Source organism: Macaca fascicularis, chromosome 11 (assembly GCF_037993035.2).
Source record: "Macaca fascicularis isolate 582-1 chromosome 11, T2T-MFA8v1.1".
In the NCBI taxonomy this organism is placed as follows: Eukaryota; Metazoa; Chordata; class Mammalia; order Primates; family Cercopithecidae; genus Macaca; species Macaca fascicularis.
This window is the reverse complement of record NC_088385.1, coordinates 11,590,895-11,603,363: the sequence shown is the minus strand read 5'-3', so window position 1 is coordinate 11,603,363 and position 12,469 is coordinate 11,590,895. Positions and strand designations below refer to the sequence as shown.

The window sequence follows — 12,469 nt, the reverse complement described above, 5'->3', positions numbered from 1 at the left end:
AGTGCAAAAGTTTACCTTGTTACTGATAACATAATATGAAGTTTTGCTGAAAGATGGGAAATTTTTTTTTTTTTTTTTTTTTTTGGAGACAGAGTCTCGCTCTGTCACCCAGGCTGGAGTGCAGTGGCGCGATCTTGGCTCACTGCAAGCTCCGCCTCCCGGGTTCACGCCATTCTCCTGCCTCAGCCTCCGGAGTAGCTGGGACTACAGGTGCCCGACACCACGCCCGGCTAATTTTTTGTATCTTTAGTAGAGACAGCGTTTCACCGTGTTAGCCAGGATGGTCTCAATCTCCTGACCCCGTGATCCGCCCGCCTTGGCCTCCAAAAGTGCTGGGATTACAGGCGTGAGCCACCGCGCCCGGACGGGAAAGTTTTTATGAAATACAGCAAGGAGTTTACTCTGACCATACTAATTTACCATTCTCAACACAAAAAGTCTGAGGAGTCCTTTAAAAATATCTAAGAAAGATTGATATATAATTATTACAGATAGTAGTTTACTTCTCTCTTGAATATATCCAGAGAAATTCTCTACATTATTCCAAGGTAATACATTACAGGACTTCTCAAGTATTTCCTTCTATAAAAACACAATTCTCTTTCTATTTCTGTAATAAAAGTGAAGCGTTGCCTATTTTCAGCTAATTCTCCTTTATACAATTTAATATGTATGGTATCCGTCCTTTTCCCAGGACTCTTAAAATATTTTTTAATCTGCTTTTCATAGGGTCTATATTCTTAATATTTAACCATTTTTGGTACTCTAGATTCATACCGAGATGTATCTTTTCATTTCTGTTCCATAAATATAATCTCGCATAGACCTAAACCTTAGCAAGCCAGTGCAGTGTTTTTGTTTGCTTGTTTTTGTTTTACTTGCCTTTGGTTTAACTTACTTTCAAAGTGATATTTGGGTATGTAAACGTAGATGTGTCCAAGAAAAACTGAGCGATGCCATTTGCATCTGTGGTGTAGTTGCCCACAACTTTGTCCTTCAGATGCAACTGGACAACTTCATTTGGGATCGGAGAGTTGTCTGGATTAAGCAATTTAATCTGTACAGGAGGAAGAAAATACATTTCTGAAGCAGGTAGTAAATTTGGGAATCCATGTTGACGGCATTTGCCAAGGTTCTATCATGGGGACTCCCGCTCTCCTTGGTGTGTATGCACTTCCTGGGAGGCTCATCTACTCCTGCTGAGTGTATGACATGCACCATTAATACACTAAAGAGCCTAAACTCTGTTTCTCCTGCCCACAAAGATCTCTGAAAACTCAGGCCCATATCATTAACTACCCTGAATATTTTTTATAATAAAAATGCTACAGAAACCCTCAAATTGGAATGATTTATTACTGTGCCTACAATTCCCTTTTTTCTCTTTCTCTTATTTATCTCAGTGAATACCTCAACCATTCACTTAGTTACTAAAGTCAAATATCTAGAGACATCCTAGACTTATTTTCTTTTTCCTATGATTTTCAATTGTTGATAAAATATTTTCAATTGTATCTTTTTAACATTTTCTGTTTCCAACTGATCACATTCGTTCCTGTTGCTATTCCTTATATCAATTTCTTATCTTTTATCCCTCATACATCTTCTATTTTTTCTATCTAGTCTCTCTCTCCTGTATTGCTTTTGCTTGTTCTTTCTCTATACTGGCATCAAACCAAATTTTCTAAAATGCAAAATTTAGCATCATCCTCCCTAAAACATTGTAGTGACTGCTCTGATAGGCCATGGTTATTCACTAGAAATCTCTTTTTAATTCTCTTACTAGTACAGGCAATGATTGCTTTAAAAAGTCCCTTCTGAAATTGTATTATATATAGTAGATACAATGCCTGCATCAGTATCTATGCCAGTTTGAAGCCTTTAAAGGCAACCTTCTTAGCAACATCTAAGGCCACAATAGCCAGACAAAAACTGTCTGAGACATCCTTTTTTTAGCTCAGTCAGTTTCTGCAAAACCACTTCTGCTTTGAGCCTTTCATCTTATTTCTGCCACTTATCATTTTCCTGCTGGTCCAAGCAAACACAATCCTTTTTTCTTGCTCAGCATCTGTAGACCGATGCCTCATTTGCACCATCTACACAGATTTTGAATGTAGTTTCATCTCATAGCTTGATCTTGTAAGAAAAATTCAACTTGTCTCAGCAATCCATAGGCCACAGACACATGACACCTTGCCTTTAGGATCACACAGAGTTTCGCTCTAATTTTAGTACACCTAGACTAGAAAGATCCTTTGAGTCCCTTCCCGTCACAGGAAGATGAACAAGCCATATGATTTCTGGGCACTTTCCTTTCTTTCTTTGTCCCCAAACCCAAATAGTGCCCAAGTGATGACACCAGGCCCATTATCAACTGCTGGGGCCAGGCATGCAGCACTTCATTAGCAGATGTTTCTTGTGGCAGAGGTATTTGTCATATGTCCTGCAATTTTAAACAGCATCATTTCAGCCATCCACAGATGCTGCTACTGTATCTTGTAAAGGAATTCCCTTGTTAGCTCTCTGCCTTGCCCAGCTTCCTATGTTCAAATATGTTACTCTTGGAGTCATGCCTCTGAAGTCTTGAACTTTGTAGGGGATATTTAAAAAGCAGATAGTACCTCTATTCTGGCAATAAAGCTTACCCTTCCAAAGTGCTCCCTAGTAATACTGAGCCACGTGTTTGATGACCCTTATGACACAACACATGGCCAGATAAACCATTTTTAATTTCCACTAATGCAGCTACTATAGTGACTCACTCTATCACAGGGAAACCAGCCCCTTTTCCAAAAGTAGAACAGGAATGACTTGTTTCTCCTGGCACATCTCCTGGAAGTGATCAGAACATTCACCACTGTGAAATGGCCAAAAATCCGAAAGGTACCACTTTATACAACCATGGTTTTGAACTAAAACATTTTATTCTTTGAGACTCACATCTGTTTATAGCTGCCATTGGTCTCCCTAAAACGATCAAGGAAATAAGAGCTCTTATATACGAGTTTTCAAGAACTGATTCCTTCAAATGCTAATGAAGAGGGTGTGTCCAGGCAGGACACTGTGCCTGCATGACAATATATTAATAACAGACTACATTGTCCACGGGGATGCCTGATTCATGTAGGTACCACCTATCCCCTACCACTCTGATAAATTATTACAAACCTCAGCTGGCTTTCCCAGCTCTCTATAGGAAAAGATGTCTTGGAGTTCTTGATTATAGGATAATACGATACCTTGAAGTGTTAAAAAGCTTTGAGAGGGAATGGGAAGGAGCTGGGCCTTAATGACTAGGCTAGGGCTTAAGTTCACACACACACACACACACACACAGACATACACCTCTCAACCACGTCTTATGCTAGAGAAGACAGAAATAAAACCCCTGAGTTAATCTGGAGCATGATTGACTGGCAGATTTTAGGGGATTATTGCTAATTTTTTGGATGGGATAATAGGATTTAGGTAATCTTTTTAAAAACATCTCAAATAACCCTTCATTGAGAGTCACTATTCTAAGAGTGGCAAAATTCTAATTTATCACTTTTTAACTTATTAGCCAATACATTTTACCATTTGGCAATGTCTGCAAACACTTTGTGCTATCACAAATAGGAAGGGGATGGTGCTACTAGCGTTTAGTAGGCAGAGACCTGGGATGTTGCTAAACTCTAACCATACACAGGGTAGCCCGCACAGCAAAGTATTATCTGGCCCAAAATTTCCGTTGTGCCAAGGCTAAGAAAGAATGGGTCAGACAAACAATGCATCTAAATAATTATTGTCAATGTCTGCTAACATCTCAGTAAGAGAGGAAGAGTGCTTTCTGTGAAAAGTACATGACACTACCTATATTATATTCTTGCCTACTGTACCCACCAAAAATGAACTTGAATCTGATCAAGCTTCTGAACCTCTCTACTGGTTTATAGGAAACACAGTGGACTGAAAGTAGTTGCTTCTGGGGAAGTATTCACGAAATGAAGGGATTAGAGGGGAGAGGTGCTCATTGTTCTTCGTATTTGAATTTATAGTGTTATTTTTCTTGCTAATATATGTGTTGTCTGCAATTTAAAAATTACTTATGTTCTTTCCCCGTCGTGGTAGCTTTGATAGCGCATAATGGCGGCAATCACGTCTGCAGGGGTGCCGGCGATCTTGTCGGAAAAGCAAGAGTTTTATCAGCTTCTGACCAACCTCATCAATCCAAGCTGTATGGTGGGGAGGCAAGAAGAGGAAATCTACGAAAATATCCCAGGATCCTCATCCAAGGGTGAGGGCTGCAGCCTGTACTACACTTGGACAGATGGCTACAGATTTTGCACCTAATTTCCGAAAGAAATTTCATGAAATGGTGGTTACAGCTCTGTTACCTACCATGGAAAATCAAGGTAATCAGCGTGTGTAATCACATGCAGCTTCTGCTCTTACTATTTTTATTGAAGATGCCCCAAATCATTCCCAGTTCTGTATTTGGACAGTATGGTGAAAAATCTACATTCTATCTTGGTGATTAAACTTCAAGAGTTGATTCAGAATGGAACTAAGTTGGCCCTGGAATAACTTGGGGCAACCATTGCATCGGTTGCAGATACAATCGAAGAAAATTTTTTCCCATGTTAGATATATTCATGCCCTCACTAAAGCACATCGTTGCGCTTGCTGTTCAGAAGGAACTCAAGCTTCTGAGAGGAAAACTATTGAGTGCATTGGCCATATTGGTCTTGCTGTTGGGAAGAAAAAATTTATGCAAGATGCATCAAATGTGATGCAGCTGTTGTTGAAGACACAATCAGACTTAAATAATATGGAAGATAATGGCCCTCAGACCTCTTACATGGTTTCAGCATGGGATAGAATGTGTCAGATTCTTGGAAAAGATTTTCAACAGTTCCTTCCACTGGTTATCGAGCCTCTTATTAAGACTGCTTCAGCTAAACCTGGTATTGCTCTCTTAGACACACAGGATGTGGAGAATATGAGTGATGATGATGGCTGGCAATATGTAAATCTTGGAGACCAACAGCGTTTTGGAATTAAAACTTCAGGACTTGAAGCAAAAGCAACTGCTAGCCAGATGTTTGTTTACTCTGCTAAGGAGTTAAGGGAAGGGTTTGTGGACTATACAGAACAAGTTGTGAAGCTGATGCTTCCTTTACTGAAATGTATTTCCACAACAATATTCGAGTGACAGCAGCAGAGTCCGTGCCTTTTCTCCTGGAATGGTGCAAGAATTTGTGGCTACAGTAGCTTGCACAGATGTGGCAATTCATATGTAACCCCTTAATCAAGGCTATTGGTACTGAAACAGATACATACGTGCTCTCAGAAATAATGAATTATTTTGCAAAGTTCATTGAAGTTATGGGAGATGGTTGCTTTAATGATGAATACTTGGAAGAACTGGGAGGCATACTGAGAGCAAAATTTGAAGGGCACTTTAAAAACCAAGAATTGCGACAGGTGAAAAGACAGAAAGAAAACTATGATCAAAAGGCTGAGATGTCTCTGTAAGATGAGGATGAATCTGATGTTTAGATTCTGACCAAAGTATCAGATATCTTGCACACATTATTTAGTACTTAAAGGAAAAGACTTTACCACGATTTGAACAACGACTTCCATGAATTGTAAATCTAATTTGTTCAAGTAGGCCATGGCTAGACAGACAGTGTGGATTGTGCGCATTTGATGACATCATAGAGCACTGCAGTCCAACTTCATTTAAAAATATAGAATATTTTCAGTGACCAATGCTACTAAATATGCGAGATAACAACTCCAAAGTCAGGCAAGCTGCTGCTTATGGCCTGAGTGTCATGGCATAATTTGTTGGAGATGATTATCGTTCTTTATGTTCACAAGCTGTTCCACTGCTGGTAAAAGTTATTAAGTGTGCAAATTCCAAAACCAAAAGAAATGTCATTGCTACAGAGAACTGTATCTTCGCAATAGGGAGGATTTTGACGTTTAAGCCTAACTGTGTAAATGTAGATGAAGGTCTTCCACACTGGTTATCATGGCTTCTACTGCATGAAGATAAAGAGGAAGCTATTCAGACTTTGAGTTTCCTCTGTGGTTACTAATTGAAAGTAACCACCCAGTTGTAATTGGTCCAAGTAATTCCAATCTTCCCAAAATAATCAAGAGTAATTGCAGAAGAAAAAAATTAATGGGACTATTAACTATGAAGATCCCTGTGCCAAACGCCTAGCTGATGTCATGCGTCAGGTACAGACTCCTGAAGATTTATGGTTGGAATGTGTATCCCAACTTGATGATGAGCAGCAGGAAGCCTTACAGGAGTTGCTAAATTTTGCTTGAAGCACTTTAATATGACTTGAATATTATCTACCATAAAAGTAACTACAAATAAGTGTTGTGAATGGATTTTATTATAAATCAGTGAATCAGTGAACTGTTTTCTCTCTGCTAAGCTGTTTATAGTTCTTCCCCATGTTTCCCCAGAATTAGTCAATGTTCTTCCTCTGTTTATCTTGCATGTTTTATCTCCTAAACACAGACCTTGGTGATAACCTTTGCTTTAGGCTGTCTTACAATGTTTGTCACCTTTCCCCTAGTTGATGTGAAGTACATAAATTGTTGCTATGTGTTTGAAGTATTATTGATGCTAGCCAAGCAGTATACTTGATGGGAAAATGTCAGGCTATCACAATATGCTAAGAGCTCATGAAAATAAGACAGAATTTCCAGGACAAACATCTTTGGAATTGTGAGTGAAGGATATAGTGGCAGGCTTGTCCCTCCTTGATCAATACTCTTGATATTTGTGGTGATGGGAGGATGCTGGAACTAGAAGAGAGTTTTGAGATATTGCAGAGGATGTGGAATGTATATAAACTTTTTCATAATGTACTCCTGGGAACTGGGTGGGAGATACCCGTATTCTAGTTCCCAAGGTGTCCGACTGAGAGTTAGAGAACTTTTAAATTTCCTTAGCCAGACTGGTCTCTATTTTTTTAAGTTATCCAGGACTCCAAGAACCATAGTCACTGAAAATGGAGTCCTGATTCATCTAACATTGGTAGCATGTAACAGTGTTTGACATATAGTAAAGTAATCAATATTCTTGGGAGTCAGTGTTGTATGTTTCAGCGGAGTATTATTTTGTATATGTATGCCATTTCCCCCCTGCAAAGCAGTTCAACAAAAAGAGAAGCTCTGATTATAGGGCTTAAATTGATTTATATTTTGAAGAATTTCCTAATAGATTCTACAGTAGCACTGAAGAGCATTCTATTGTAAAAGTCAGAGGAAAGCAAATGTAATTTTCTTTGAACATGAAAAAGAAAGCAACTTTGAGAGTGGTCATTTAGCAGTAGATGTGCATTATTATGAGAAAACAGTTCCATACATTCAGGGTTAATTATATTAATTGGAATGTCAGTCTTTAATGTCTAGCTTATTGTAGGGTAGAAAAGAGCTTTCTACTCAACTAATGATTAATCATTGATCCAAAACTTAAAAACATCTATCATTTCCTGGGGCTATTGTGAGTACTGTATATGTATTTAGCAAATGTTTAAGACCTAGTAAGTGCTCAATAAATTGTAGCTGTTACTGCAAAATAAAAAATTACTTTAAAAAAAAATTCCACCATAATCACACATCGTAGAGAAGAAAACTTAAAACTCAAGTAATTCTTAGGTAAAAATAAAAATAAAAATAATGAAATGATCATCAAAAATGATTTTAATTGAACTTGAAAATTGTTAAGATGGTAAATTTCATATGTGCATTTTTTCATAATTTAAAAAATAAAAATAGTATAGAAAAACACCTGTGAGGGGGAAAGTAGTATTTAGGGAAAATTGTATAAATTTGAAAACATGGAAGTTTAACATAAGTATTTATAACAAGATGCTAGGGAAAAAAAACCAAAAGAGGTAGAAGAAAAAATATAATAAAAATAAATGATGAAATGAAAATCAATTAAAACAACATTAAAAATAAAGATAATTAACAAATTCAAAATCTAATGGGAAAAAACACAAGCACAACTAGTAATAAAAAAGGGGAAATAAATTATGATAGATTTATTTTTTCAAATCATAAGTGAACATATTTTTATGCTCTCTATTTTAAAACCTAAATTTAATAAGAAATAGCTAGATATAGAAACTAACACGTTATAGAAAATTCTTAGTAAACTAAAAAAGGAAAATTTTTTGACTTGATAAAGTATATCTCACAAAATTCTACAGTTACTTAGTAGGTTTATGGATTAAATTTTAAAAAGCATTCCCCAAAATATGCAAAATACAACCAGGAAGTCTACTATCATCTCTAATATTCAATTTGGAGATCTTTGGCAGTCGAATAAAACAAACAAACTAATAACAAAAACCTCAGAAGATTAAGTTGAGAAAGGAAGCTAAAATATAACACTTTCACACAAAATGCTCTTTACACAGAAAATACTTTTAAATAGCACAGAAAAGATACAGGAGACAAATGGGAAGCCAAGAAATCATCTTGGGTAACAACAACATAAGAGGGAGGAAATGTAGAATTCTCAAGTCTAGATAAAATTATTTTATATTCAGAAAAAATTTTATATTCTTTGAATGTATAATATTTCTCAGTTTTATATATTTAGTAATAGAACATGGAAATATATAAAGCAAAAATTACAAAGCAAAGAGAAAGGTTAGAAAAAATTATGGTAACATTATCCACCACTATTCAGTAAGTGAACATGTATCAAATGTATCTATTTGCCAAAGCTGTATTTCAATCTAAATTTGTTCATTAAATGACTTTTACTGAAATTTGTTTCAACAAGTCCTTTAGGTGATACTGATGCCAGTTTGAGAACTACTGCTCTGTAAGATGTAAGCCAGGCTACCCACTTTTGTATTTCTTTTTTAAGTGTTCTTGTGTCAACCTAAATATTACTTCCTCAGGGAAACTTTCCATGATCATTTAGTCCAGATTTTAGCAAACTTCTTTCGTAAAGCACCATGGTCTTGGTCTCTTATTTTTTTTTATTTTTTTAAATAATCTTTAAAAAATGTTAAAAACCACTCATTGTTCCCTGGTTGTACAAGGCAGGCCTCTGTTGGGTTTGCCTACAGGCCGTGGTTTGCCAATTCCTGATGCAGGGTAGTGAAATGGTCAGTATTTCACTGACATAGCACCTATCACAACTACAATAAAGAATTATTTATAAAATTATCTGTTTAATGTTTATCTCTGTTACACTATCAACTCCATAAAAGCAGTGATAATAGTGCCTCTCTACATCACCATTTTATTCCTAATACTGATGTAGACCATATAATTTATTGTCCAAACTTGGACATTTTGAGAGTGAAGTGGGATACTATTAACAGTTACAACTTGACAAAAAACATATACATCAGGACAGAACTGTGAAAATCAACAGTGTAGGTCACCCTACAGTGCTTACCACAGAGATTCCTATGTAGTAATTTCTTAGGGAATAGCTGTTGGAAGATTAATAGATAAATGAAGGAACAAATGAATGAATGAATACGGTATGTAAAAAAGTGATTGATTCTCTTACCTGACCAAAATAAGGGAGTCCCTGTTTGTAGGACATATCCATATTCTCAAAACTAATCTTCACCACTGATGAGTCGATGTATACGTACTTGGAGCCTGTAAGCTGTACACCTGCAGTCAATTGATATTATTGAGAAAATGTCACTTCCAAAAACAGCCAAACAGAGTTTCCGAAAATAAAACACAAAAGCTCACCATTCCTTCTAATAGTTTCCCTTCCCTTTCCTAAGCAGTTTTAATATATAGGTTCTTCTTCAGATGTCTTTTATAAAGAAAGTTAATCAAGATGGCACAAAATGCTTCTACCAACTGGTGTTACTGCTTTTCATAAAATACTCAATTCACTTACCATTCCTTCATGATGGATTGGTAAATGTTGATTTCTCATTATTCCTAAGTAATTAACAACATTTCTTTTACTCTCTGCTTGCCTAAAACATATGCTTTAATTTATTAATAGTAAGAATTATAATATATGTATATCATTAAAAATGGTAATGCTTAAAGAAGCAAATACAAATTACTAAACATCAGATATCCCCAAGACAACCAAAATTAACATTTTAGGCTTTTTCCTACAAGCTCAATTTACCTTTATATTTACCATTTATATTAATATGTTTGAGATTATGTGTGTGTATATGTGTACATGTACACATACACTCAATATGTGCAAATGTATATGTGGTTTTACATGTTTTTATCATTATGTTATAAGGTTTTGGCAAAAATCTTATAAAAACTTATATTTTAATGGCCACATAATTCTCCTAAAAATATAGACATATGTTATCATTTAGTAAGCCCTTTCTCCCTTCCTCCTTTTCTTTTTCCCTCTCTCTCTCTTCCCTCCCTCCCTCCCTCCCTCCCTCCCTCCCTTCCTTCCTTCCTTCCTTCCTTCCTTCCTTCCTTCCTTCCTTCCTTCCTTCCTTCCTTCCTTCCTTCTCTCCTTCCTTTCTCCCTTTCTTTCTTTCTTTTCTTTCTTTTTCTTTATTTTCTTTCACTTTCTGTTGCCCAGGCTGGAGTGTAGTGGTGCAATCATGGCTCACTACAGCCCCAACCTCCTGGGCTCAAGTGATCCTCCCACCTCAGCCCCCTGAGTAGCTGGGACTATAGCTACATGACACAACACCCAGCTAATTTTGTATGTTTTGTAGAGACGGGGTCTCACTGTGTTGCCTAGGATGGTCTCAAACTCCTAGGCTCAAACAATTCTCCTGCCTCAGCCTCTCCAAGTGCTGGGGTTATGGGTGTGAGTCACTGTGCCTGGCTATTATTTTATTATTTATTTAGTTCAGTATGACAAATATATTTAATTATCAATTAAACATTTGTTTAATACTTGAATTTCCTCTGAATGTGACAGAAACCTCTAAAACTTTGAATACTGATATAAGTACATTAGCAATTTAATACTTCATGAACAGAAATTTTGCTGAAATATCAGTTATATATGCATAAGTTTAAAAAGACTATATTAACAGAAAGAAAGTGGTCAGCACAGAGAAAAGTATTTCAAGGAATAACACTTAGCATTCTGTGCTTAAGGGGGAAGGGTTATTAGGTCCAGGAGACACAAATTAGTCATTAGAAATATTTTTGACCTGGCCCACTTGTTCATGCCTGTAATCCCTGCACTTTGGGAGGCAGAGGTGGGTGGATCACCTGAGGTCAGGAGTTTGAGACTAGCCTGGCCAACATGATGAAATCCCATCTTTACTAAAAATACAAAAAATTAGTCGGTGGTGGTAGTGGGCACCTGTAATCCCAGCTACTCAGGAGGCTGAGGCGGAAGAATTGCTTGAACCTGGTAGACAGAGGTTGCAGTGAGCTGAGATTGTGGCAGTGCACTCCAAACTGGGCAACAAGAGTGAAACTCCATCTCGAAGGAAAGAAAGAAAGAGAGAAAGAAAGAGAAAGAAAGAGAGAGAGAGAGAGAGAGGGAGGGAGGGAGGGAGGGAGGGAGGGAGGAAGGAAGGAAGGAAGGAAGGAAGGAAGGAAGGAAGGAAGGAAGGAAGGAAGGAAGGAAGGAAGGAAGGAAGGAAGGGGAGGAAGGAAGGAAGAAAGGAAGGAAGGGAAGGAAGGAAGATTTTCCTGGTTATGAGATAAAGATATTTCACTGGATTTATTTTCAGAGGCTTAGTAAAATATTCTCCCCATACTATTTTACTTCCCGTGTTTGAATTCTATGCTCACCAAACAAATTTTATCATCAACAACTACATGTCCCGATTATATTTATCGGTGGAATCATTAAGGAAAAGGGATATGCTTATATCTAAAACCAAATACTCTATATCTAAAACCTAATACTTTATATCTAAATCCTAATACTTTATATCTAAAACCAAAACCAAAACCTAAATCCATAAACCGGCATTCTTACTTCCATTGTACTCTTATTTGAACTTAATACTTGACCATCCATCAACAGGTGTGTAAAAAGTTTGGTTGATATATGAAACATTCAGAATTCAAATCATATGAACCCAGTGAAAAGCCCTCGGGGAAAAAATGACTATATTAACATTGTGTAGTTGGCAACCAGGTAACAATTCGAATGAGACAGTGATATCCATTGGGATCTGATTTCTTAGAGAGCATTACCTGTTCCATCTTCTGTAACAAGAGCATGCACTTTGAGGAAACTCCAGTATCCTTCCCGATTTAACTCAAAAGCTTCTGTGTTAATAAACTTGGAGACACAGCCATCTTTCCCTAGCTGAAAAGAACAATAAAAGAAAAGTTAAATTTTAAAAGAAGACTGTAAGAAATAGCTATAATAGGGAAAATGTGTAACCTCACTGAAGCAACTTCAAGAATATTGTATTACCCAAGTTTCAATTTTATAAAATAATCCATTGTACTTCTATAATTATATTTTCAGTTCATGTATTTATGGATTTACCTATAACTA

At 36.7% G+C, this 12,469-nt stretch overlaps 2 protein-coding genes across 7 annotated transcripts in view; one reads left to right on the top strand and one right to left on the bottom strand.

Moving 5' to 3' along the window:
- Positions 1 to 12,469, bottom strand: part of LOC102137606 (ovostatin-like) — a 151,498-nt gene that overhangs the window by 35,270 nt on the left and 103,759 nt on the right. For all 6 annotated transcript variants that reach the window (XM_045364695.3, XM_005570082.5, XM_065523716.2 and 3 more), the window contains 3 exons: positions 12,160 to 12,274; positions 9,554 to 9,663; positions 899 to 1,057 (listed from right to left, as the gene is read on the bottom strand). In XM_045364695.3, the coding sequence (XP_045220630.2) occupies positions 899 to 1,057; positions 9,554 to 9,663; positions 12,160 to 12,274 (384 nt within the window). The remainder of the gene's footprint in view (positions 1 to 898; positions 1,058 to 9,553; positions 9,664 to 12,159; positions 12,275 to 12,469) is intronic.
- Positions 4,042 to 5,917, top strand: LOC102137210 (ran-binding protein 6-like). Its single transcript, XM_074006256.1, has one exon. It carries the CDS (start codon positions 4,126 to 4,128, stop codon positions 4,330 to 4,332), a length of 207 nt encoding a protein of 68 aa, XP_073862357.1. The 5' UTR covers positions 4,042 to 4,125; the 3' UTR covers positions 4,333 to 5,917.

Excerpts from the sequence above, each read along its gene's own strand:
- LOC102137210 (XM_074006256.1), top strand. The coding sequence starts at position 4,126 with ATGGCGGCAATCACGTCTGCAGGGGTGCCGGCGATCTTGTCGGAAAAG.